The sequence below is a fragment of the Lutra lutra genome, chromosome 18 (genome assembly GCF_902655055.1).
Source record: "Lutra lutra chromosome 18, mLutLut1.2, whole genome shotgun sequence".
NCBI lineage: Eukaryota > Metazoa > Chordata > Mammalia > Carnivora > Mustelidae > Lutra > Lutra lutra.
The window spans coordinates 40,221,537-40,249,293 of NC_062295.1; the positions used below are offsets into that span (position 1 = coordinate 40,221,537).

The 27,757-nt window shown below is 51.8% G+C and overlaps 1 protein-coding gene across 2 annotated transcripts; it reads left to right on the top strand.

Annotated features, from left to right (window-relative positions):
* The first annotated feature begins 459 nt into the window (after positions 1-459).
* LOC125090817 (extensin-like) lies at positions 460-27,445 on the top strand. Of its 2 annotated transcripts, XM_047713895.1 has the most exons (6): positions 461-1,007; positions 1,738-1,810; positions 1,976-2,102; positions 19,540-19,595; positions 22,673-22,756; positions 24,557-27,445. In XM_047713895.1, the coding sequence occupies exons 1-5, from the start codon at positions 722-724 to the stop codon at positions 22,749-22,751; spliced, it is 621 nt and encodes a 206-aa protein (XP_047569851.1). In that variant the 5' UTR covers positions 461-721; the 3' UTR covers positions 22,752-22,756; positions 24,557-27,445. The 2 variants fall into 2 exon arrangements, with proteins under 2 accessions (XP_047569850.1, XP_047569851.1); XM_047713894.1 differs by lacking the exons at positions 19,540-19,595; positions 22,673-22,756; positions 24,557-27,445 and having other exon boundaries at positions 460-1,007; positions 1,976-6,058.
* The last annotated feature ends 312 nt before the right edge of the window (positions 27,446-27,757 follow it).

The window sequence follows — 27,757 nt, forward strand, 5'->3', positions numbered from 1 at the left end:
CCACAAGGCAGCAAGGACCTTACTAGGCCTCGGGTGTTCAGAACCCAAATGAGCCAAAATGATCAGTGGTACCGAGGACATTAAAGTGTGACCCGTCCTAAGCATGTTCAAAAGAGCATTAGGCGTGGGCACCTGGGTGGTGCAGTCAGTTAGGCATCTGACTTAAGTCTCCGCTCAGGTCATGATCTCAGGGGTTGTAAGATCGAATTGGGCTCCGCGCTCAGCGGAGAGTTTGCTTGAGGACTCTCCCTCTGCTCCCCCGCCATCATGCTGTCTCTCCAATAAATAAGTCTTTTAAAAAAATCATGTGTTTATTTAGGAAAACATAATTCTTGTGACGTCCTTGTTGGAGAAGCCTTACGCTAAAAATACGGAACTGTAAGCACCGTGCGCGCGGCAGCCCTCACTTAGATGCGCAAACCCAGACACCAGACTTGGACCGGCCGCGCACGCGCAGAGCGGAGCGCAGTGCTGCAGCGACCCAACACGGGCTCAGGTGCGGGTCCGCGCATACGCAGAGCCTGGCGCAGGCCGCCGGACAGACGGCTGAGACGGAGGAGAAGCTGTGAAGCCGCACCGCACCCGCGGCGGTCGTGGGGTGGGGGGAGGCCGGCGCACGCGCGAAGCCGCCCAGCAGGGCTGCTCAGAGACGTTAGGGGACGGAAAGCGAGGCCTGCGCGCCCGCGCGCCAGCACGGAGACACCGGCGGCAGCGGAACAAGATGGTCGTCGGGAAGGCTGAGGGGTGGGCCCTTTGTAGGCGGAAACCCAGGTACAGCGTGTGCTTCCTAAGTGGGCGGGCCAAGAGCCCTCGACGTGAGTTGCCCGGTGCACGCGGGGAGTCCGCGAGAGACTCAGCGTGCCCGAGAGGCGAGGAGGACGGCACTGCGCAGGCGCAGTGTGGCGGCAGGCCCGGCGCATGCGCGGACTGTAGACCCGTCACGGAGGCCGGCCCTCGGTCCCCCGGCGTGTGTTGCCAGTCTCGGCTGCCCGTCCGGCTTCCGCAGGTATTTATTGGTGCGTGTAGCGAGGCCGCCCCGGCCAGGAGCCTGCGTCCAGGGCCGGTCCCGCCTTTGAGTCTCAGGGTCCGCGCAGGCCTATGACGCCATCGGGAGGCGACGGGAAACCCACGCGTCCCTGCTCTGTCACCTCGCGAGAAGGAGACTCCCGCTTCCCGCGAACGTGGCGCGCGTCCGGCTGTTGGGCGGTGGCCACCGGCGCCTTCCCCTCCCCTGCTGTCCCCGCGGGAGAGCGCCCTGAGCTTTCCCCGGGGGGCGGGGAACGGGCGGGGGCCGCGGTGGGGGCGGCCGTCTGCGTGTTCGGAGAGGGGATGGACGGCCTTCCCCCTCAGGTTCTCCCCCGCGTTCCCCTCACATTCCCCTCATGTATCCTCCACGTCCCCCTCACGTTCCCCCTACGTTCCCCTCTCACGTTCCCTTCACGTCGCCATCACCTACCCCTTACGTTCTCCTCACATCCCCCTCACGTGGCCTTCACATTCCCCCATGTTCCCCTCATGTCGCCGTCACGTTCCCGTCACGTTCCCCTCACACCCCCTCACCACGGTCCTCTGGGGGCCTGTCCCATGTGGGGGTGTTGGAATTCGATTTTATGACCAGTCCTTACGAGCCGCTTGGTTGGGAGAAGTATGTCCTCAGTCTATTTTGTGGTGTTTTCTAGTCGCGAGTGTAGATAAGCGTTCCGAAGGATCCTTTCTTCACCCTTTGCCTTCTGAAACGGTGGACCTGTGCAAACCGTGTGCGGCCCTCGGCATGCTGCTCACCGCCTCCCCCGGAGAGCAGTTGTCACCGGTGAGCCCTGGTTCGGGGTCCAGGTGAGCGCGGGGTTTGTTACCTTTTCGTCTCCGTTACCGCCTCTGAAGGGGTAATTGGAGTTGGCGGGTCGCGGCAGACGGACCTGATCAGTATATGACAGGTGTCAAAGTAACGAGACTGTTCTTTTGTATCCCGTGTAAGAGGGGCGAGGTGTCAGAGGCCACACCTTCCGACAGAGTCGTGCCCCAGTGAACGAGGGCCATGTGCTGCCTGGGCCAGGACCTCCAGCCCCAGCTCGCCCGAAGGGACGGGTGTCGCTGTGATGCAGGTATGTCCAGGTCTGCTGGGCTCCCCCCTATTGCTATCGCCGCGCTCTCCCCCATCGCCTGGCTCGCCCCCCATCGCCTTGCGACCCCCCCCCCCCCCCATCGCCGTGCTCCCGTCTATCGCCGTGCTCCCGCCTATTACTGTGCTCTCTCTATCACCTTGCTCCTCCCTATGGCTGTGCTCTCCCTCATTGCTGGGCTCCCCCCCGCATCGCTTTGCTCCCCCTCATCGCCTGGCTTCCCCTTATCGCTGTGCTCTCCCTCATCGTCGTGCTCCCCCCATCACCATGCTCTCCCTCATCACCCGGCTCCCCCTCCATCGCATCCCCCCCGCCCCCGCTGTCGCCTTGCTTCCCCTGCCATCACCAGGCTCCCCCTTCATCGCTTTGCTCTCCCCTCATTGCATTGCTCCCCCCCACTGCCGGGCTCCCGTCTCTCTGGTGACCTTTTGTGGTCTCTCGGTCCTCCCTCTGCACTGGGAGCTGCACCTCATACGGCATCTCTCTATACCCTTTCCTGGTCCTGGAGGAGGCATGGATCTCTCCTCTGTGGGCACACTGTGCCCCAGTTACTGAGGCCAGTGTGTGTGTGTGTGTGTGTGTGTGTGTGTGTGTGTGTGTACGTACGTACGCTGTGTCTCATCTATACTCCAGCCTCTGTTCACCCAATGCCCGGAGCTCACAGACACAGTAAACACTTGTTGCCTGACGAGCTGAGTGGATGAGGGAACGAGTATAGTTTCCTGAGGTTTTGTTGTGCTCAGTACAGGAAATAGCAGCAAAGCAGGCAACTGCAGAGAAGGAAGCGGCTGTTGGTGCTATCCAGACAGCCTCCAAGACCATAGACACACACACAGCAAAGGTACTCGGTTGGTGGTGCTGCTGCAGAGGAGGGGAGTTACTTAATAAAGAAACGGTATTTACGTCTTTTTCAAGATCAGCTTTCTTGAGGTATAACTTACGTGGCCACTTTACATGTACATTTTGACGAACTTGGGCACTTGGGAGCACCCATGGAACCACGACTGCAGTTGAGATCTGGAACTTCTCCCTCATCAGAGATGTTCCCATGAGCTCCTTCCCAACCAGTCCCACACGCCTCAGTCCCAGGTGCCTCCGATTCTCTTGCTCTGCCTGTCGAGATTTGTCTTGTGGTTCGTGCACCTGCTGCACAGGGAGCCAATGACTGAGACTCTGGCTTTGAAGCACAGTAAGCTTTATTATTGGAAGGGAAGGAGTCATTCCCAAAGCTGCTTTGCCTTGTTGAATCTAGGGGTAGTTTACATATGATTGGTTGGGAATGTGAGTATGTGAAGGGAATTTTACGGGTTTCTTGAAACTTGAGGGGGCAGTCTTTTTTTTTTTTTTTAAGATTTTATTTATTTATTTGACAGAGTGAGAGAGCACAAGCAGGCAGAGCAGCAGGCAGAGTGAGAGGGAGAAGCAGACTCCCTGCCGAGCAGGGAACCTGACGTGGGACTCGATCCCAGTATCCTGGGATCATGACCTGAGCCCAAGGCAGACACTTAACCAACTGAGCCCTCCAGGCACCCTGAGGGGGCAGTTTTGAAACCACTGATGGTAAACATTCTTTCAGACAGTGAGGCGCCGTCTAGGATTGGTATACATCAGATAGTTTTAAGAAAAATGTTATCATCTGTTTTTTATCAGATTTGTATAATCAGTTGCAAACAAGGGTTAGAGTGACAGGGACAAAGTCAATGATAAGTCATGCACAGGGCTTAAGGAAACACAAAAGAACAGAACATGGGGCTAGGTTAATAAGACAACTGTAGGGGCGCCTGGGTGGCTCAGTGGTTAAAGCCTCTGCCTTTGGCTCAGGTCATGATCTCAGGGTCCTGGGATGGAGTCCCGCATCGGGCTCTCTGCTCAGCAGGGAGCTTGCCTCCTGTTTCTCTCTGCCTGCCTCTCTGCCTACTTGTGATCTCTCTGTCAAATAAAAAAAAATTTAAAAAAATAAGACAACTATAGTACAACTTACGATTTCAGAACAGGTCCCAGAACCAAGTGTCTGGCCTCACTTACTGTAATTTCAAATACATGGAATCCTACAGCAGGTACTGGATTTTGGTTTATTCGCTCAGCACGTCTCTGCTATTAACTGATCCCTTTATATTGCTAAGTGCTGTCAGGCAAGTGTTGTAGCCTTCCTGCTGATGAGCATATAGCTGTTTCACATTTGGGCTGTGGACACTTCCGTTCAGGCCTTTGTGTGGACGTATGTGTTCTTTTTCTCTTGGGTAAATTATTTGCAGAGGAAGCCACCCTGTCATATGGTGAGTCTGTGTGTAGCATCTTAAGCTTCCAACTTGTTTCTGTTATTGATAAATTGGACTTCTCTATAGTGTAAAGGGGCTCACTATAATAAGATGCCACTAGACCATGCAGCACAGATAGAGATGTGGAGTATAAAATGGTAGAGGCACTCTGGGAAGAGTTCTGGCAATTTCTTACGGAATTAAGTACCTATCTACCTTATGAGTCGGTAATTCTACTCTTAGGTATTTAGCCATGTCTGAAAAGGACTTGTACAAAAATGTTTACAATAACTTTGTTCATGGGGCGCCTGGGTGGCTCAGTAGGTTAAGCCTTTGCCTTCGGCTCAGGTCATGATCTCAGGGTCCTGGAATCGAGCCCCGCATCAGGCTCTCTGCTTGGTGGGGAGTCTGTCTGCCCCCCCCCCCGCCTACTTGTGATCTCTGTCAAATGAATAAATAAAATCTTAAAACAAAACAAAACTCTGTTTATAATAACCAAACTTGGAAACAGCCCTTGTGCCCATGTAGAGAATGGCTGAATTGTGTTCTATCCATACAGCAGGCGGTTATTCAGCAGTAGAAGGAAAAGAGCTACTGATATGTAGAATGCAGTCTTAAAGGAGGACATCACATGTGATACCAGTTACATAAATCTGACCAAAGAACTCTGGTGGGGAAGATTCAGGAAAACTGAACAGGTTGACAATAAGATATTTCAAGTATTTGTTCTAGTAATTCTAAAAGGCTTTGGAAATCCTAGCATGTACCTATAGTTAGCCACACTTGCTAGTGTGTCCACTGTGTTTTGATTTTATTTCAGCTTGTTGTAGTCACCCTGATGATCTTGTGCACCAAGCGTGCTCAGACTGTGTGGACCGGTTACTTGATAATGAGAATTGGGGAGAGTCATTACCTCTTAGAAGATATTTGGCGTACTCCACATCTTAACATGTGTGTGAGGTTTGTGGGTGAGAAATGAGGAAGGGGCACTGGTCTTGGGGAGCAGATGAGGGGCAACTCCCAGAAGTGACCTCACCCCAGTGTGACAGTGATGGGGGTTTACTCATGCTGGGAGTGGTGCCTGGGGCTGGGGAGACCACAGGACAACCTCTAGCTCCTACAGACCCTTTGTGCAGATGGAAGAATGGCTCCACTGAGGAGATGGCCAGAAAATGCGTGTTCACTCCAGGTAGGTGTGCCCTGCTGGGCAAGACAGGGTTAGTCCTTAGGGGCAGAGGCAGACCAATAAATGGGTACACAAAGGCTGGGAGTGGTTTCAGTTAGTGCAGAGAGAGACCTGAGGAACGGAGCTGGTGACAAATGGCTGGTGTGGCATGATGGCTGTGAATGGGAAGCTTAAAAGGTGTAAACCAATTCGGTGTAGTGGATGGTTGTTAATGTCTTCAGTTTTTCCCATTTTTGCTTTAATTCATCCTGGGTCTCTTTTGCTTTTTTGTGGTTGTTTGATGGGATCATTTTGAACTGGATCAGGCTGGCCAGGGACTAGTCCTACCCAAGTGATGCTTGTTGGTTGGGTAGGGTGTAAGAGCACAGGAGTCTGCTCTTCTGCCACGGATGGAGGTGCCAGTCTCCCTTTGACTCCACTCACAGGCCTGGTGGGGTTTTTTTTTGTTTTTAGATTATATTTATTACTACTTTTTAATTGTTTTTTATTTTTTATTTTTTAAAAGTTTTCTGTGTTCTTTTTTAAGATTTTATTTATTTATTTGACAGACAGAGATCACAAGTAGGCAGAGAGAGAGGAAGGGAAGCCGGCTCCCTGCTCAGCAGCGAGTGCAATGCAGTGCTCGATCCCAGGACCCTGGGATCATGACCTGAGCCGAAGGCAGAGGCTTTAACCCACTGAGCCACCCAGGTGCCCCACTTTTTAATTATTTTTTAAAGATTTTATTTATTTTTGGATGCGCATGCAGGAGAGAACAAGCATAAGCAGGAGGAGGGGCACAGGCAGAAGGAGAGGGAGAAGGAGAAGCAGATTTCCCCTTGACAAGGAGCCTGACCTGGGGCTCAGACCCTGGGATCATGACCTGAGCCAAAGGCAGATACTTAACCAGCTGAGTACCCCAGACGCTCTCAGCCCTGCATTCTTGATGAAGAGAAATACCAGCTTCACTCATTGCCCCGAACCTGCAGGTCTGCTTGGGCAGTAGAGAGGTGGCTGCAGGTGCAAGTGCAGTGTCCCAGGGAGCCCCAGGTCCCTCCATGAGTTTAAGGAGAATTTTCTTTCTTCTTTTTTTCTTTTAGAGACAGAGGTGGGGGAAGGAAGGGTGGGGAGGGGGGAATCTTAAGCAGGCATCATGCCCAGTACAGAGCCCAAAGTGGGGCTCTATTTCACAATCCTGAGATCATGACCTGAGCCGAAATCAGGGGTCAAATGCTTAACCAAATGAGCCACTCAGGCACCCGAGGGAGAACATTTTCTCAGCAGAGCTCACTACAAATCAACAGAAATGGAGTGTGGTGGGGATACCTTGATGTTAAAATATGTAGAGAAATGCTCTAGTGTTCACTTAGGATATTTTGGAAAGAAATCAGGTGATCTCTGGTAGCATAGGTCAGGGCATCTTGGTGAAGAAAGAATCATCATGGAACCTTTTGACACTCAGGGTTGTGTAAATCGTATGTAACACTGCACATTGGTTCTTGCCATTCTCTGTAGGTAGTTCGCAAAACTCCTTTCCCTTCTGTTTCCCTGCTCTCTGATTTGGGAGTTTCTTTTGCAGAGAAGGGGGACCTTGCAGTGTCTGGGAAAAGAAACTGGATCATGCATAGGACGTCAGCCAGCGTTCCTGCATAGTGGAGATGCTCCCCTGGGCACAGGGTTGCCTTCAGTGACACGAGGCAACCGAGCTGAAAATGAGTTTCTGCCATTTCTTTCAGTCTAAAAGGCCTCCACTAAGTGAGGATTCAGAAACGTGCACGGATGTGGCCACCTGGCCTCCTCAGGGGTGGTGATGGCTGAGGGGGTCCACAGAGGCACAGGTACATTGCTGCACAGACATTCCCAGTCCCTGCCGCCCACATTCCTGGACAGGCTGTGCTCACATTGCATGCCCTCGGCTTTCTTTCCACACCCTGAGAATCATCCCAAGGTCTTATCCCATGTCTAGACTCAGGAATGCTAAGATGAAACCACAGCCCTACACACGTTACTCCTCCCTCTGGAGGGGCTGACTTCTTTGATACCAAGCAGAGTGCTGGCCACAGCAGTCAGGCTTGTCTGGACGTGGTCAGAGTCAGGCCACAAGTCCCTGCACCTCAGCCATGCAGATTCACAGGGCGCACACCCAAAGTCCTGCCTAAATCTTGCATACGTATTCCAAGTCTTCTCTCCAAATTGTCAGAAGATTAGCTTTTTTTTTTTTTTTTTTTTTTTTGTAAAGGCAGAGATCACAAGCAGGCAAAGAGATAGAGGGGAAGCAGGCTCCTCGCCGAGCAGAGAGCCCGATGCAGGGCTGCATCCCAGGACCCTGAGATCATGACCTGAGCTGAAGGTAGAGGCTTAATCCACTGAGCCACCAGGCGCCCTGGAAGATTAGCTTTAATACGAAATGATGACCAGCAATTTGAAAACTAGACAGAGGGCCCTCTGGAAAAGCTGTAATCCTGGCGATGCCAACACCAAAAAGGGACCTGGTCAGGTAGAGTAGCTATCGTTCTGTGTCCACTGTGTGTGACCTGCTCCCTTAGAAGGACAGCATTCCTGCACATGCTCTAATGAGTCAGAGTGGCCTCTGCTGACCAGAGACTCCAGCTGCTTGGGAGGGAGGGGGAGAGCACCCTATAGCTGCTCTCCCAGGATGGCCCATGGGCACGGGGTCCCTATATGGTGGTATGTGGGGGTTTGTGCTCAGTCATCTCCCATAAGGGTTAGCTTGAAAAAATGATCAGTAGGTAGTCTGGGCACCTATGTTTCATCCCACCCCACCTGCACAAGCAGCGGGAACTTGCTGGTGCCCTCTTGACCAGAATCTCCAAAGGGGGTCCCTCTTGTGGCACCACTGGCCTTGCTGTTTCCACACATCTCAACACATTGACCTCCTTGCTTTCCCTGGCCCCTGACCCTGGGATCCTGGAAGTGCATGGATTAATGCAGAGCAGCTGCAGAGGGACAGGACTGCAGGCCTCAGAGCCAAGCCTGGTATCAGCAGATGGCCAAGAGAAGGCCCAGCTATGCTGGGTCTCTGCTGAGTGTATGCTGAGCCCCAACATTGTTGGGGAGGGTTACACCAGCACAAGTGGTTTCCCTTGTGGTGCCAGAAGGGAATGCAGTGAAGCTTTCACTTCCCCTTCCCCTCTATCTCTTTGCCTGCTTGTGATCTCTGCCTTTACAAAAAAAAAAAAGCTAATCTTCTGACAATTTGGAATCCCCCACCCCAAAAGAAATGGACCTGCACCCAGCACGTCTTCACAATTTGTTCCTTTATCCCATCAGTCAATGAAGTGTCTGTCTTCACTGGGATGTGGTGAAAGCTTCACTGCATTCCCTTCTGGCACCTTCTGGGTCCTGGGGTGAGGCCAGAATCAGCCCTTCACGCAGGGCTGGGCTCTCAAGCCAAGGCCAGGAACTTAGTCTCTCTCCCCTGGGGAGCCTACTTGAGGGGTCTTCTTGTCTCCATTCCTGAAAAGAGTGAATCTATGCCATCAGATCTCACAGGGTCCCCAGTAAAGTCTAAACTTCAGTGTGGGCAGAGTCTCACAGTGGCTAGAAACCTCCTCTCTTGGGAGATGGAGGATGGGAAGTGACCCCTGGGAGAGCATTGCTTTCAGCTGCCCAGAACACCAGCCTCGGTTCCATCCTCTGCTCCCTGCAAGTGTGTATCAGTCTGGGCCTCTGAGGGGCCCAAGGGCAGTACAGTGTCCCTGCCAGAGATGTGCCAGGATCCCAGACCCAGGAGGGCCACCCCAGTCTCCAGGGCTGCAACCATCTGCCCCTGGCCTCATTGCCTCACTTACAAATGGGCTTCACCCTCTGTGTCATGCCTGGGCTTTCAGAGAAGGCACTGACTGTCTCATGTGCACAGGACTCCCTCCAGAAGTCAACACCGTGCATGAGAACTTGAAAATGTCCCAAGGAAACCCTGTGAAAGCAAAGCAGTGCCTCTGGCTGCAGTAAGCCTGCCCTGGGTCCCTCCCTGCAGTACTCACTAAGAGAAAGCTGTAGTCGTTGTCAGCCTGGTATTGGGTTTCTGCAGCACTGCCCCCACCCCACCCAGGGCCTGGGGGCTGGTTCTGAGGGAAGGATGAGAAGGGAAGTTTGAGGCAGATGCAGAGCGGGGAGAGGGGGCCTCACAGCCCCCATTTCCTTCTGTGATCATCACTGCAGATCATCCACCGTCAGGGGCCACATGTCTGATTGGAACAGACGTAAGGGTGAAAATGTCTCTTCAGATAAACAACATTTAATAACATCTTCACATTTGTATTCACATCACCATCACTGCTAACAGAGGTGACCCCGTGCCCAGCAAGGAGGCCCACCTGGGTGGCCTTCCAGGAGTCACATCATGGCCCTGGGTGTCCTGTGAGAAAGCTGGAACCAGAAGGCAGGCTTCCCCTCTGGGTCCTGGGCACCGGTCACCCATCATGAAAGGAAGGTGAGGGTGGGCTTCTGCCGTCTTTTCTCTACCTTGTTAGAGAAAAGAATTCTAATTTTTAGAATTCTAATTTTTTAAAAAATTTTTATTTATTGACAGACAGTGAGAGGGAACACGAGGAGGGGGAGGGGCAGAGGGAGAAGCAGGCTTCCCACTGAGCAGGGAGCCTGATGAGGGGCTTGATCTCAGGACCTTGAGATCATGACCCAAGCCGAAGGCAGATGTGTCACTGGCTGAGTCACACAGGTGCCCCTACCATGTTAGAATTCTAAAAGATGTATTTAGGCAGCTCTCCAGGACCTTTGTGTGCCCTCAACTTTAGTCAACTTTCTAACTGGAAAAGTTCTTACTCTAAGGTGGCTGGTATTTTCCTTTCATGTAGGTTCCTGCTCCCAACCCCTGATACTGATGAAAATTATTAAATTTTATTTTATTTAAAATATATTTATTCCTGGTGCACCTGGGTGGCTCAGTTGGTTCAGTGTCCAACTCTTGATTTTGATTCAGGTCACGATCTCAGGGTCATGGGGTCAGGTGGGTTCCATGCTCAGCACGAAGTCCGCTTGAGATACTCTCCCTCTGCCTTTCCCCCCTCTGTGCATGTGCCGTTTCTCTTTCTCTCTTTCTCTCTCTCTCTACATGTCTCTAAAATAAGTAAATTTTGGAAATACATTTATTTCTTCATTGTGACGGTAACAAAGAATATTTTTCCAAAATTAAAAGGATCTGACAGTTAATTTTAAAAAGCTGGTGAAAATAGGTAATAAATAAGGAGCAAACATACTTTATATATATTTTTTACTTAAAATCTGTAGCTGTGCATTAATTTTTAACTAAGTTTATTGAGATACACTTTTTACACAGTGAAACCTTCAGGTTTTGACACCTCATGTTGGTAAGTTTTGACAAATGTAGAACATCGGTAAAGGTACGTAACAGTTTATTGCTCCAGAGAGTCCCCTCATGCCTTGCTGGTCAGTACCCTGCCCAGAGGCCACGGCACCGCTGGCCGCCATCCCCAGGTGGCCAGTTCTAGCTCCAGCTGCCATTCTGGATGTTTCTCTACAGGGTTGAGGGCTCTGAGTAAGTACCGGTCTCAGGACTGGGTTTTTAGTCTCCAGTTTTAGTATAAACCACATTCTTAATTTGTCTTCCTAAGATGTACAGTTTCAGTATTTTTCCTCAAGTGGACTGAGAAACCGAGTGCATTTGTAAAGAAATCGAAGACCAGAATTCTTCCAAATGTTCAAAAATTATTTTCTGTTTAAGAGTTGTCTTGCCGGGGCACCTGGGTGGCTCAGTGGGTTAAAGCCTCTGCCTTCGGCTCAGGTCATGGTCCCAGTGTCCTGGGATCGAGCCCCACATCGGGCTCTCTGCTCTGCAGGGAGCCTGCTTCCACCTCTCTATCTGTCTGCCTCTCTGCCTACTTGTGATCTCTGTCAAATAAATAAATAAAATCTTTAAAAAAAAAAAAAGTTGTCTTGCCGATACCTAATTCAAAATCAGTTTTTAAAACAACTTCAGGGGTGTTTGGTGGCTCAGTGGGTTAAAGCCTCTGCCTTAGGCTCGGGTGATGATCCCAGGGTCCTGGGATTGAGCCCCACGTTGGGCTTCCTGCTCAGTGGGGAGCCTGCTCCTCCCCCACTCGTGCTCTTTCTCTCTCTCTTTCTTGCTCTCTCTCAAATAAATAAAATCTTTAAAAAAAATTTAGGACCCTTAATGAGTTAAGAGCTTTGAGAGAGAAAATTCCGACAGACAGTGACATAGAAAGACGTGGACAGTGCCTCAGACATGAGGGAACGTAAATGACCACTTGACCTGAGAGAAGGTTCCCCTGCACAAGCCATCAAATAAATGCAAATTAAAAGAAGATTGCTTTTTCTCTTATCAGAGGGGCAGAGATTAAAACATAATATCCCCTGTTGACAGGGGAGACTGGGAGGGATGCAGATGTGAATCCTGTCTGCACCACAGGCCTCAGAAGGCGCTCACCTGTGTGGATTGTCTTGCAGAGAAACCTCAACCCTTGTCCAAAAACAAGAGAAAAGCATCTCTAGTTCTTGTTATGGCCTTTCCAGAAAATACCGTAGGGATTTATATTCATGGAATTGCTTCAGTTGCTTCTCTTCTTTGTCCCCCTCTGTGCATGAGTGGATCCAGTGGAGGCTGTCTCTTGTGTCCCTCTTCTCCCTGCTCCTCTGGGGAAGCTGGGTGGATGTGGGCACCGGGCTCAGTCTTTACTGTGCAGACTTAGCCTGTCTGTTCCCCAGCCCATCACAACCTCACTCGTCATGAGAAAGGGGCCGTCGCCCTGAGCCCTTCCTGGGGCCTGGGGTCAGTGGTGGGGAAGGTGCCGAAATGTGTGCTTGCCAGCACTGCCCTTCATGTGTTTCTGTTCAGCCTCACTGCAAGGCTTCAGTTCTTGAAATCCTTTGTTTCAAGGACTTGGTGTGTTGTACATCAGAACCATCCTGACGTTAGCAGAAAGCCAGACTCTTACAAAGGAAAAACCAGGTGAAGAAACAACCGCTCTCCCAGGCTGCAGGGAGAGTGCTTTTGAGAAGTTCTGATCTACAAATATGAGCAGAGCAATGGCTTCTCAGCAACCCCGGCACAGGGTGTTGGTCCATATCTTGGGGGGAGATGCTGCCAGGCTGTGCCAATGCCCCGTTTCTCAGATTTTTGCCTTGTAACCAGAAAACAGTTATTATGGTGGTGTTTGTCTAGTGGTGACATTTTACTTCCTTCGTCCCATCTACATTTACTAATGAGAGCTTTTCTGTAGGAAAACACTGTTCCTTCTTTCACATTTATGTATCTATTTGGGTATTTATATCAGCATGGACTCCTAGATGTTTTTTGGTCTATAGGTGATTATCTAACACTGTCCTTATTAATTAATTCAGAACAAATGCAAAACCATTAGTTTTTCCTCAGATCATTCTAGCTTTGGTCATTTGGAGCTTTTTCAAACTCCTTGATACTTACTTGGTGAAATTCTCAAAGCCAGCCTTCTCAGACCTCCTGTGGGCAAGAGGAAGGAGGTGTGGGGACAGTTCCCCCAGGGAAGAGTGAGTTTCTAGACCGCTGGTCCCTGCAGAGGTGATCTATCGCATAGACACCAAAATCCACAGAGAAACACTGATGGTAACAATCACAGTAAAAATGACCATTTATTGAGTGTGTCAAACAGTTTGGGTACATTTTCTTATTAAATCCTCATTATAAACCTAAGGTTTTAGTTTCACTATCTATATTTTATACATGAGGAAACCGAGTCTAGGAGCTATTAGACCTTGGCTGGGTTCATCCGGCTGAAGAAGGAGAGGGTTTCCCGGAGCACGTGTCCATTCATTGTTGCTGTGCATTCTCGCTCCGACCGGAATTGGGGTCAGTGAGGATGATGCCTTGCTCACGTGCGTTCTTTCCAAAGGCTCTCCTCTTGGCAGGGCTGGAGCAGCTGATAAAAAAAGGATCTCTCCGTTTAGGCACTGGCTCCTCACTCCCAGTGGAGCTCCAGGACCTAAAAATAACCACATGTTTTCTGTTCTATACAGAAAAAAATATGCAGTTTATTTTGTAATGTTTACTATTTCTGAAAGCCTGAATTTTTTCCACATGTATTTTTAAAATGTCTTTGGAGGTGTCCTTGGAGAAAGACACAATGCAGGTTTCACAAGGGTTCCTCCACTTTCTAATCCAGAGTTCCAGGGAACAATTGCTGGAGACCAGACCTACTTGACCAAGAGACGGATTTTCAGGAAGCCTCCCAGTTGCAGATCAGAGGAAGAACAGCTCCTGAAGGGCCCTGGGACCTTGGGGCCCAGGCCTCTGCATGGGCTGTCCCTTTGCAGGAAGGGGCACATAATCCCATGGCCAGAGGCTGACTGTGGGAGCCCAGGCCTCGGTGGTCCTGAGGGGTGAGCGGGAGGTGGTAGTCATTCAGCATCACTCTGGCTGCTGCCATGCACGATCTTCGTGGAAGGAGAGGAGGCATTTTGCTACGCCTTTGTTTATGCTTCTTTGCTCCTATAGTGAGTGTGGTGGGGAACTCAGTTGTTTCTAGGGCTCCCCCTGAGACGGCAGGCTAGGATGGTCATGGGCGGCTGGTGGTGCTCGGTGCTGTTCCCTGCCTTTCCTTCTCACTGAGACACTGGAAGGTTCAGAAATACATAAAGAACAAATGAAGTGGGGTGCCTGGGTGGCTCAGTGGGTTAAGGCTCTGCCTTCGGCTCAGGTCATGATCTCAGGGTCCTGGGATCGAGCCCCACATCAGGCTCTCTGCTCAGCAGGGAGCCTGCTTCTCCCTCTGTCTGTCTGTCTGCCTCTCTGCCTACTTGTGATCTCTCTGTCTCTGTCAAATAAATAAATAAAATCTTAAAAAAAGAGATTCCTTAAAAAAAAAAAAAATGAAGTAAAAAGAGACACAAATTGCCCATAGCACAGGAAGCTGGCACATGACTGAGAGTCACAGACCACAGGGTTATTTCTAGTGAGCAAAGAACAGTGGGACTGTGGGTGGGTGTGGGTGTGTGGATGGCGGAAGAGGATCCCTGCCCATTCCAGGGACTGCAAGGACAGGGTTGCCTGGATGTCTTCCAGGGAGCTCTCCCCTGTGGCCACCATGGGGGGGCCCTTCCCATCAGGACCTCTCCTGCCAAGTGGCTGGCACCAGCAGACCTGAGCAGAAGTGTCTGGGGCATAGAGCCAGAGGTGGGCAGAGGCAGGAAGTAAGGGGGAACTATGTGGTGAGAACGGTGGCAACAAAATGTGTAAAATGAACGCGTGTCCTATAGAAAGTCAGTAGTAATTTGGAAAATGTGGTAGGCCCAAACTGAGACCGGATCTCAGTAATAACAACTCAGGAATTATTTGGAAAGGCAGAGGCATAATGTGGAAAATGCTCACAGTCTCACTGAGGTTATTAAAACAGTCTGAGTGAAGGAGAAACACTATCTCCTGAAGGCAGAGACAGACTAGCAGGTGGATTCATTCTGGGTTTCAAAGATTCCATATAAGTCAAAACAAAATGATACCTAGATTTTCTAAACCTGCTAATGTAACTCAGAGCTTATGTGGAGGAATAAGTGAACACAGAGAACCACAAGTGTCCCAAGGGAAGAACAGCTAGGACAGAGATTATTTATCAGGCCTTAAACCAGAGTACAAAGTGACGGTCACTCAGAATAGGTGCAAGAGGCATCATCTGTGTCAGTGGAAAAGCACAGTTCAGTCTGAGAAGAATCCGAATTCGTGTAATAATCTACTAAATGCTAATGGTATCATCAGTAGTCAATGAAGGTTATTCAGTCAGTGATATGAGGCCAAGAAATAAGCTATATACATTAAAATTAGATGTTCTTATATCCCCTTAGAATATAATCAATTCTAGACAGATTTGATTTCCAAATAAAGCCACAAAAGAAGACGACTAAACAAAAGAATGTTTATCACCTCTAAGTTAAAAATTACATTCTTCAGAAAAATATGTAAGAAAGCACACAAAAAGTAGCATCGCCATTGAAATTATAATTTAAGACCACAAAGATGAAAAACAGGAGGGTAGTTATAAAAATTTTTAGACCTACTCCCATCATATATAAGAATTTCTAAAAAAATGATTATCATATCAAATGAGAAATGGGCAAAAGATGTAAGGCAAACAATAATAGTAAACATGGAAAAATGCATCATTATTGATCAAATTGATAAGGCAGGTTTAGATCAGAAATTGTTACTGATTTTAAGAGGATTATAGGCAGTGTCGGTAAGAGAGGCGTTTCCAAGTTCTTCTGGAGATGGTGGTGTGGAAGGATACAAATTTTCTTCATTCTTAGTTAAGGAAGTGTGTTGAGTTGCCCCCTCTTATTCTGCTTCCCTTTCTCATTCAGTCCCTTCCTAAAGGATTCAAGGCCACTGTCTCTGGGGGCTGAGCTCAGGGGCCAGGGCAGGGCAAGGGGGCTTCCAGTGGGAGTGTGGCCAGCATGGGGGGGGTGATCGCTCACAGCTGTTGTGATAGAGGCAGTGTGGGGGCACCTCGAGGGACTGGCTTGAATACCATCTTTACCGAAAGAAACAAGGACTTTTTGGTCTGACAGCTCCTTTTGGTGCTGGATCTGAGAAAGATGAGCATGGGACTCTCAGACTGTGCGAGTCAGTGAGGAATTGCTCTCAGAGTGATGGGAACATGTCAGATACCACAGAAGCCTGTGCGAGGGTCCCGTCTGCCAGTTGCAGGACAAGTGCAGCATCAGAACAAGTAAAATTTGGGACAGGTTGAATGTAATAGAAGCCACACATCAAACTGTTGTAAAGAAATCCACAAATAAGTCAGAGTTCCATGAGAAATGGAAGATTTCAGTAGAAAATCAGTGCAGGGATGCCTGGGTGGCTCAGTGGGTTAAGCCTCTGCCTTCAGCTCAGGTCAAGATCTCAGGGTCCTGGGATTGAGTCCCACATTGGGCTCTCTGCTGGGCAGGGAGCCTGCTTCCTCCTCTCTCTCTCTCTACTTGTGATCTCTCTGTCAAATAAATAAAATCTTAAAAAAAAAAATCAGTGCAGAAGCCTGGTGCACACCGGTGTAATCAAGTGATGGAAAGGAACATTGTCAGCAAAGGGACAGATGGCCACCTGATGTGTGTGTGTGTGGACAGTCCCTTGCATAGCCTTCCTGTCCGAGATGCATCTAACCCCGAGGAGACCTCGGACAGACCCAGATGGACAGACGCTGCACAGAGCAGCGCACTGAGATCACGAGAGTCAAGATGGGACTGAGCGCTCCTCCTGACTCAGGGGAAAGGGTGAAGACGCTACAATGCAGTCCAGACTGGACCCTTCTGCTCTAACAGTGACATTGGACCAGCAGCAAGACCTGGGAGGAGCTGAGGGTTAGGTTCATGCAGTGCACCCGGCTTTGATGTGGTTTGATGTGGACGGCTGGGCCATCCTGACGCAGCACAGTGCCCTGGCTTTTGGGAAACTTGGGAGTGATGGAGCCTCCCAGTCAGCAATTATTTTTAGAGCAGTCAGAAAAAAATCCTTGCGCTGCGCTTGCAACTTCTGCCTAGGTTCGAGCTTTGTCACACACACGCACCATGCACACACATGCTCTTTGGCCTGGCCGCTCTACTTCCGGAGGCTGTCCTAGAATGGTAACTAGAGTCCCTGCCCGAGCAGTGGGCAGCGAGCTTTAATTCTTTAGAGTGAAACACCGGAGACCCGGCGAGGAGTCTGCCAGCAAGGAGCTGCACCCTGACAGAATCCCGGTCAATATCATCTTGTAATCAAGACTCATGTCTGTGAAGGATATTTGATGACAGTGGAATGTGTCCATGATGTGATGCATCTACAAGTTTGTAGACGGGTATAGGAGAATATTCCAGTTCAGACAAATGTGCAGAAAAACCTGGGAGGTTCAGGAAAGCAGGCAGAATTTGGATGACATCAGGCACGCACAAGGAGGGGGATGGAGGAGGGGGAGGGAGCTTATGGCTCATTTAGGAAGCAGACCTTTCTGCCTTATGGCTGGGCCTTCCCTTGGGAGCCCAGCCCCAGAATCAGCTCAAATGCAGAGCCTAGTGACTTTTGGACCCTCGTAAGCCAGCCTGCGCTGGGCAGACTCTGAGGGCCCAGCACGAAGGGCAGGGAGCCTTCCAACAGCATAGCTCTGGGGTCACCCTGTGGCCTCTGGGCTGCAGCTGGGGCACTCAGGGAGTGTTCCCCAGGTTGGACCACGGGCTCCCTAACCTCCATGCTGCTCCTTCCCTGAGCAGCCACCCTCTGGGAGGATGGCCCTCCTCCCCTGACTCCCTCTGTGGAAGGGAGCAGCCTCAGTACAGGCCCAGGCTCTGGGGAGGGGGGGAGATCCAGGCGCAGCTGCCCACATTGAGCATTAGGCTCAGCCAGCAGCCCACACAGGGCCACGTTGACAGGTGCCGCGGACAGGTCCCTGCTGTGGACAGGTGTGTCCACCCTGATTAGCGTCTCTGTCACTAGCCCAGCATGTTTTGGGCCCTGCCTGCACCAGCCTGTCACTTGCCGGGCATTGGAGACATGAAGATTCTATAACAGGAAGGCAGTTGTCAGGCTCCCTTACACCCCAACGCCCGGATCTCCTGACAAGGATTGTAATGGAGACCTGGTTTGCAAGGATATCGGCCCCATTCTCTGGCCATTGTGGTGTGTCTTCCTGGGGTCTCAGTTCAGTGTGTGGGGGGGACTGGAGGGAGGATTCAGGTGCCAGAGAAGCAGCCCCACGGGTGCCTGGGCTTCCACAGCCTCAAGGGTCAGGGCTACAGCAGGGCAGCACCCACGGGCCTGGGATCAGGCTGCAGGAGTTCAGAACCCAGCACTCCCTTCTCCATGCCTCAGCTTGTAAGTTTGTGGGATCTTTTTATTTCTTTATCTGAGTGTGAAGTACACAAGTGTTTTCAGTTATGAAGCTTTTATCTGTGTGAGCTACACTTCGATAAATATGTGTATTTAGAGGAAAAAAATGAAAATACACTGACAGTGGGAGCTTAAGTCCCTGCTGGTGTGAGGCCCGTGTGACAGCCCCTTTCTTGCTCTGGGGTTCCATTTTCACAACTGCTAAGTGTAGAAGGGCACATAGATTCTGCTGTGATTCTGACAGTGAGGATACCCCATTTACCCCAGTACCTCTGACGTGGGAGCTACCAGTGCACGCTGTTCCAGGAGCCTGGGGAGAGCAGGGCCACCCCAAACTGCACCCCACCTGGGTAGAGGGCTGCCCTGTGCGGTGAGGTGGTCTGGCAGGTGTAAGGACCCTCTGGGCTCTGGCCTGCAGGTGTTAATCCAAAGGCAGCTCTGCACAAATGCCAAGCATCAGGCCTGGAGAACAGAGAGGATTGGTTTCCCCTGCAGCCTGATTACACAGGAATGTTCCCGCCGGCCCTGCAGAAGTCTCTTCCCTACATTATTAGCCACTCCTTTGGTTTTCCTCACTTGGTGCATGACAAGAGGGTGCCTCAGAACCAGAGCTCTTGCCAGGGCTCCCTCAGAGGGCTGGGACCATCTCAGGCTCACGTGCATGGACACAGCAGCATTCCCACCCTGTGTCCATTTGCATCTGGCCAGCAAGATCCCTGTCCACAGGCATCTTCACCATGACCTTGACCTCAGGGCCCTGTGGCCCTCAGCAGCCTGACTTAGTCCCCATGACTCATGGAACACACAGACTCCCACTTCCTTTGGCTTGTGTAGAGTCAGCCCATCTGTCAGATTGATCTCATTTTCCACTTGGAGGGAGTAGGGTAAAGGGCCTCCAAGTGAGCCCTCCACTGCTGGGGATGGGGTGGGGTGGCGTGGGAGGGCCAGTCTGGGGTGAGGCCATAACGCTCACCCAGGAGCACCAGGGGCATCTGTGGCTCCGGTTCCCGTTTCCAGTCAGACCCCTCCTTGTAGCTGAGAAGGAGCCACTGACCTCTGGTGCAGGAAATCTCTTAATATTAGAGAAGCATTCAGACAACCTGTATCTGGCTGTGCCCTACAGACTCAAATTCTGTCCTCTCTCTCACCTTGCAGACGTCCCCGTGCCGGGCGGGCCCAGGACCTGTGGGTGAGGACAGCCCTCTCCCAGGGTGAGGAGATAAGCTGCTCAGCTTCACGGAGGTGGCCCTGGTGCCAGCCACAGTCCCCGGCATCCCACACCGACGCCATCATGGGTTCATTCTCTTTCCCGGCTCGTCCTTCACTCTAATGGCGTTCTTTTTTTTTTTTTTTTTTTTTTTTTTTAAGATTTTACTTATTTATTTGACAGAGATCACAAGTAGGCAGAGAGAGAGGGAGAAGCAGGCTCCCTGCAGAGTAGAGAGCCCGATGCAGGGCTCGATCCCAGGACCCTGGGATCATGACCTGAGCCGAAGGCAGAGGCTTAACCCACTGAGCCACCCAGGCGCCCCTCTAACGGCGTTATTGAGGTATAGTTCACGTAGCACACAAGTCGCCGCTTTGGTTTCCCTGCGCTCATACACGCACGCGAGCATCACCACACTTCATTGTGGGCCATTTTCACCCCAGAGAGACACCCGTACGCCTTCACCTGCCCCATAATGACAATCACGGTGCAGCTGGCTGGGTCCAGTGGAAGCCACCTCCGGTGTAGTTCCTGGTGCCACAGACCCCCACCTGCCCTTGCTGGAGCCCTGGCTTAGCGATGGGGTTCTCCTTGTCCAGCTCCTAGTGCAGAATGGCTGCTCGCAGGCAGGACTGTGGGACTGGGGCCACGTGGATGTAAGTACAAATCTAGCAGCCCTCATTGTAACCACTGGAGTGTTATCTGACCAGAGGTCCCAAGGTTATGGCGCATGTGGCCTTGAACCCTCCCAGGGTGGGTGCAGGCACTTGACCTAGCATGGGGCCCCAAGGACCTGACCCCCATTAAAATAGTTAATATGGGCCAGTGTGAATCAAAGAGGCCCTCGAGGACTGAGACTTTGGGCAAGTTCCACTGGACAGCCACTGTGGGCGTTCCTCAGCTGGGCCCATGGTAAAGCTCGGCTCCCAGTAGTACTATATCCACTGACTCTGGCTGACAGGAGCCCGTGTGGACTTTGCTGTTACGGATCTGGCTGACTGGTTCTGTGTGGGGCCCATTTCGGCCCCCATGTGTGTGCCCTCACCCTGGCAGTCGTCTTGGCCTCTGCTCACTGCTGGCGGCTTCTCTGTCCTTGGGGAAGAGACTGCAGGGCTCCCCGCCACACCACTGCTCTCTCCTTCCCAGAGACATGCCCTGAGCAGACGGTGGGGTCTGGGCGTGCAGGACGCAGGGGCTCAGAGCCGTCCTTGCCCCTTCATCCGGGAGCTAGCTATGGCTCAGGACAGGGAGGCACGCAGAGACATCTGCTGGCCCAGCAGCAGCTCTGCCCCCTCAAACAAAAGGGACCCTCACGTAAGGCAGAGAAAACACTTTCTGGGTCCCTCTGAGGCACCTTCAGGCTACAAAGCGGTGCCCAAGGCAGACATGGTCCCACCCGCCCTGGTTCTCCAGGGTACTCAGGCAAGCCTTGGCTTCTCTGGGAATTCAGCTGCTTCAGGAAGGAGTCCGTCTGGGCTGGAGTTCAAGATCTGTCACCAGCCTTGTGGCCTTTGGCATCCCTTGACCTTCAGGTGCAAGCCCCAGGGAGGCCTGAGCAGATTCCCTCAGGCCCATCCTCCCGAGGCTCCCTGTCCTCTGCACACCTCAGGCTCTGTCCCGGGCCGTGTGGTCAGAGGGCTCTTTGCCGGGGAGGATGCCTGCCCTCCTCCAGCCCAGACAGAACCGGCTCTTCTTGTGTTACCGTAGAAACAGATTCAGGAACGGGCTGAGCTCCTCCCCCTGGTGACCGGGATACCCCGAAGCCAGCGGCGTTCCCCCAGGCCCCCATGTGCCGATGCATCCTACGGCAGAGGGTACGGCTCATGGGCACGCATGGCCACTTGTCCCCCAGGGGACAGGGTCCTGTGCTCCCAGGGCTGTGGAACACGTTCTAGACACTTTCCTGCTGCTAATGGAGGGGGGAGGGAGCGTGCCGCCGAAGGGGGGCATCAGTAATCGTTCTGGGAATAAAATTACCGCCCACAGATAAATCCTAGAAACAGCTGCCTAGAATATTCTTTATATTGGAAAGTATGCTTTGAGGTCATTACTCAGGATTTTATAGGCCATTTCTTGGCTGAGCCCCAGGATGACTTATGGCTTTCCAAACAGACGACGTCGCCTTTTATCAATGACAGATGGCTTTTATCATACCTCTGCGGTACCACTTACGGCGATAGGGCTGTGGTGATGCCCCGTGGCCATGGGCACCTGAGAGGGTGGCGTGGGCACAGCCTGCAGGTCTGGCCTTGAGTAGGGGGTCTCTGGGCCACACCGGCTGAGGGGCGCTTCCCACTCTGTTTTCCTGCCAGTTGCGTCACAGCGGGACAGGCCGCTGCTGGTGCCCCCATATCGGGTACAGCCCCGGCACAGGCCAGTCTCCACGGGGATCTCTTGCCCCCACCCCTCAAGGTCCCCACACTGTGGCCTTTGTCTCTCCTCCTCCACCCTCTGCCCCACGGCCATCTACGTGGACCTCCTTGGCCAATCCATTCTCCTTGTCAATTTTTGTCTTTCTTTTTTTCTCTTCCCACAATCCAGGCCTGGCATAGAGGGGCAGCAGCTGCTCTCCGTAACTCCGCAGGCCCTGGGGGGCTCACACTAACTACGGCCCCGATTGGCTTCAGCCCTGCTCTCATTGCAACAGAATTATTATTATCTTATTTGTTTGTTTATTTGTCAGAGAGAGAGAGAGAGAGAATGTATAAGCAGGGGGAGTGGCAGGCAGAGGGAGAGGGAGAAGCAGGGTCCCCACTGAGCAGGGAGCCTGATGCAGAATTCGATCCTGGGACCTTGGGATCATGACCTTAGCCACAGGGAGACGCTTTGCCGACTGAGCCACCCAGGCATCCCACAACAGAATTATTTTTAATAAACGGATTTATTTCTCAATCTGGGAGAGGTCACTGCATTTGACCAAAATAGGCATGACTTAGTTTTTAAAATCAGCTCTGCTCAAAAAATGTTTAAAGAAAAGATGGTGCACAGAGACTAGGCTGTTTAGATGACTGGAGACAGCATCAGGAAGAAGCCCAGGGACCAGGGGCTAATCCAGGGCTGAGACTGTTGTTTTTCCAGCAGGTCATGGGGCAATGAGTCAAGAAGCAGAGATAGGATGAGTCAAGACCACAGCCCAGAAACTGCAGTGACACATGAGTGACCCAGGTGACCCCGGCTTTAGAGGGGCAGGGGGTCGGGGGCTGGGGTGCCGGAAGAGGGGGGGACTGAGGGCAGGAGGAGGGAGAGGGCTGGGGGAAGGAGGGTAGGGGACAGGGGGAGCTGGGGAGTAGGGTGGGGACAATGCCCGGGTGCTGCTTGGTCCCTGAGACTCACACCAGTGGGTGTGGGCTGGTGAAACAAAGCTGCCTTGTGCACATGTACATGCCACATCCATTCAGGAGGGCGGGTGGACCCACTCGGCCTCACACAGCCCAGCGTTTCCCATGGCCGTGAACCGTGGGCCCTCAGCTTTGAACAAGCGCAAAGTCAAGGATCCGGAATGAGAGAGGGCTCTTGGCCCCGTGGCTGTTCCTGAGACGACAGGGGTGTAGTGGTGGGAGCCGAGGCCCGGCTTACGGTGTCCCAGGAGCGTCTGCGTCCCCCCCAGTCTGGCTGCTCCTCACTCGAGCCATGCGGCCAGCTGGCCAGGGTGTCGAGCCGCCTCAGCCCGAGGGTCCCATCTGTCCTGGGGTGGCAAGCACTCCCACTAAGCTCATGTCCCGAGGCCCGATGTCCCAGGGCTGTGGCAGGGCCAGCAGAGCGTGGGGCACTTGGCTCCCAGCCCAGGGTCCCCTCCTATCTCCTCCCGCTCTGTCACCCAGGCTGGGCAGGGAGACCCCTGGGCAACCCAGTGGGGTCTGTGAAGCCCAGTACTGAGCCTCCACTAGGGACAGGGAAGCTGACTTCCGGAGTCAGGGGCCATGTACCCAAGCCTCCCAGTGACCCTGCTCTATTAATTTCAGGGTGGACCCTGATGGCCGAGAGCACCCGGAGCTCAGGCCATCGTCCCCCCTAGAGGCTCTCCGCCCCAGGCGCCGGACCCTCCTGGCAAGGCTGAGAAAGGCTCCAAGGGGCCACTCCTGCTTTCACCTCTGCAAGGCTGGGAGGCCCCAGGGGACCCCGAGCCTCCAGCTCATTAACCCCAATCTGCACCTGGTGCCTGGGCACGTGGGCAGACCCCGGGGTGCCCCAGGCCCAGCAAGGATTGATGTAGCGCCATGTCGGGAGAGCAGAGCCCGGGGACCCCTCTCATTCTCACTGACCACCGCAGAGCTATGGAGCCTCTCTGTGGCCCTTGCCTGTCAAGGTGCTGGCTGGAACCCGGAAGCCTGCCTCACTAGCACCCACCTTGGTCTGTAACTTCCATGGCTGATGAAGACAAGAGCAGTGTAAGGAGAGCAGAGGGCCCCTCACTCAAGCGGGGGGATCAGGACAGGCTTCTTTGGGGAGTCGAGGGATGAGACAGGATGGGGGCTGGAGGGAGCAGGGAGGGCCCTGTGAGGGGCACTGACTGGGGGGTGGGTGTGGAGGGGAATCGAGGCCTCAGGGAGCTGAGCAGGGGGCCGGGTTGGGGAGTGGCGGGAGGTGGAACGGGGAGGACATCAGGGATTTCCTGGAGGAGACTCTTGAGGTGGGCATGGGGTCATGTGCCTTTGGCCAGAGTTGGCTGTTGTGTCGAGACCCAGACTTTGAAACAGAAGGGACCTGCCGGGGGCTCTCTGCCCCATTGTCTCTTCTCCCTGTCATCACTCTGTGGTGTCCACCCCTCATCCAGTGACCGTGTCCAGCAATCTCTGCCCTTCATGGGGCTGCAGGGTCCCCGTGTCTCACCCGGGCAGTGGGCCCGTTGTGACCTTTGAAACCGATGACATGTACGCTTTCCCCAAGTGTGACTCACCAGATGCAAGGTTCCTGCAGAACGGGGTCTGAAGGAGGATGGCTAATTGCTGCTTCTGCTTCCTCCAGTGATTCTGTAAGGTCATGCCACAGTCCGTTCTTCACGGAAGACGACCAGGAGATCTGCACGGAGTGCAGACAGGAGCCTTTTGATGGCCCTGGGGCGTGATGAGCTGCTGCAGCAGATCGGGGGACTAGTGTGAGGAGAACTCTCCGGGTGGCCTCGAGCCGGGCCTACACACCACAGCTGTGCAGGAGGCAGTCTGTGGGGCAAACGGGGCCTCACCTCCTGGAGAACGAGGACATATGACTGGGGGAGTTTGGGGATTCCAGAAGGGGAAGGAACATGTAGGGAGCCGGCATGCCTGCCTGCCCAGCTTTCTGACTGACCGGGCCACCTGCGCAGAGCATTCCGGAAGCAACCGGCCAAGGACAAGACCCGAGCCGAGGCTAGAGCTGCGGCCCTGGGGAGTCGAGTTAGCTCAGCTGACATCACCACCAGCTGAACCCAATGAGACCCACCACTGGCAAAAAACCCCAGAATCCTAAAACCAGTAATATGTTATATGCTAATTAACTGACTTTAAATTAAAAAAAAAAAAAAAAAAATCAGAATCTTCTCCAGACCACATTCATAAGGTGGACACAACTCAGAATCACTATCCAACACGCAGAAGAACGAATCCATGGGACGCACTCCTCAGAGAAAGGAACGTGAGTGGGGAGAGAACCCAGGAGGCCCCAGGCGTCGAGACCCCAGATGGGGCTTGCACCCTGTGTGCCGTGAAGCTCGGTGACTCGGTGCGGAGATGTTCAGTATTCTGCCCTCTGCGTCCCTGGCCCATTGGGGGCTGTGCAGGGACCCCCTTCGTCCCTGGCTGTGCTCGTTCTCTGCAGTCCCCTCTGTCCTCTAACAGTACAGTGACTCCAGCTCTTCTGGCTTGCATGAGCGAGATTTTTTTCAATCTTTTTGCTTTCGTGTGTGTTTTTATATCTCACATGGGTGTGGGGCAGGCAGCACAGGGTTGAGTCCTGCTGTCTTGCCCAACCTGACAACTTAGGTCTCCGGATTGGTGTTTGCAGAGCATTCTCATCTGATGCTGCTGTTGGTAAGAGTCAGTCTTAAATCTGCAACCTTACTATTTGTTTTTTTTTGTACTGTCTATCTCGTTTCTGTTTCCCTTTTCCTCTTAATCTGCCTTCTTTTGGAGAATTTGAGTATTTATGATCCCATTGGATCACATTTTTGCTGGTTCCGTATAACTGTGTGCATGTGTGTGTGCACGTATATGTGCTCACATGCTTTAGGGTTTGTAGTGCACGGTTTTGACCTCGTCCATCTTCACATAACGTCACAGTCCTTCACGCCAGTTCAGTGGCCCCACAGCAGTGACCCCATCCCCCGGCCAGGGTTCCTGGTGGTGTTGCCCTGTCCACACTCGTCTTCATACCAGGTCTCCCTGTGGCGTCATCTTTCTGCCTGACGGACTCCCTCAGCGTCCCTTGATGCTGCTGTGCTGGACTTGATGAATTACTGTAGCTTCTGTAGGTCTGAGAAAGGTGATGTGTTACTTTCTTTGCACCATTTGTTGCTGGTCATAGAATCATGAATTAGTAGTTTTCCAGATGATGGAAGGCAGGTGTTTGCCAGTAAAAGATAACTAGTACCAAGCAGAAAAAAGACAACCCTGCAGAGATGCATCAGAATCAGACAGACGGTTGCCAATGCCAAAAAGCAAATCTCAAAAGCAACTAGAGGAAAAGTGACTCTGTACACAGCGGGGATAATGGTTTGATCAATAGCCAACTTCTTATCAGACTCTGTGGGGATCGGAAGAGAATGAGACACCAGAGTTAAAGTGTAGAAAACAAACAAAAAGGCCTTTCAATCCAGAACCCTATATCTCTCTGTGTCCCTTTATATTCCCTGTGTCCCCCTATATCTTTTATATCTCTTAGGTGCCCTATATCCTCTACATCCCCTATATCCCCTACTGCCCCCATGTCCCCTTCTGTCCCCCATATTCCTTAGGTCCCTATGTTTCCCTGTATCCCTTATATTCTTGTATATCTCCCTATATGCAGCAAACATATCCTTTAAGAGTGACTGCTGTAATACAGATTTTCTGGATTTTAGAAAGCTTAGAGAAATTATCACCAAAAAACTCTACCATCAAAGATGCTAGAGGAAGCTCTTTGGGATGGAGGACAGTACAGCAGAGCAAGGAGACGTAGATCCTCAGAACAGAGTAAGTAGCCTCAGAATGGTAAACAGGTCAATGTAAAAGGCTCCTCATGTTAGTGTGCCTGCTCCCCATGACTTCTGTGCAGTACACACGACTTAAAGTCAAAACTGTAGTATCACTGGGGCTGTGGAGGGGTGAACAGGTGCAGTGGGGGATGTCTAGGTCACCGAAACCTTACTGTGTGGCTCTGCAGTCACGACACGTGTCGCCCATGTGTCCAAATCCACAGAACAGACAATAATGCAAACTATGGGCTTCGCTTGGTGATGATGTGACAGCGGAGCTTCCTCAGTGATAACAAGTGTCCCTCCATGCCAGGGGTGCTGATCAGGGAGGAGGCTGGCCATGTGGGAGGGCATGGGGCAGGTGAGAAACCTCAGTACCTTATTCTGGAATTTGCTGTGAACCCAAAACTGCTCCAAAAAAATGAAGTCTCTAAATAAAACTGTAGTATTTTTTCCTGAGCTCTCTAAGGTGTGTGGATGTAGGACATACATACGCTGACTGCAGCACGAAGGGTGGGAGGGGTGGCCCAGGATGGCTGCAGTATTTTCACATTGTACTTGAAGTAGTAAGATGTTCATTTTAAGTGGGATGGGAGAAGTTCAAGATGGGTAAGAAAATGGTATGACAAGCAGAAAACACATCTGAAGAAATTCTATAGCCACTCATAATTTTTTTTAAAAAGCCCAGCAAAGTAGAGCTTCTTTAAAATGATATAGGCGTCTACAAATAAAACCACAGTTAACATCAATAGTGAAAGGCCGAATGTTTCCTTTATAAATCAGGACCAAGACAAAGATGTCCTTTCTCGTGGTTCGTGTTCAACATCATGCTGGAATTCTCAGCTAGTGTGAAACAGCAAGAAAAAGAAATAAAAGGCATACAGATTGGAAAGCAAGAAATAAAACTATCCTTTTTCATAGATGACATGATGTCTAGGTAGAAAATATTGAAAAAAGAAAACCCAAAAGGCCAGTAGAATTCATAAGTGAGTATTACAGTGTCATAGGATATAAAGTCA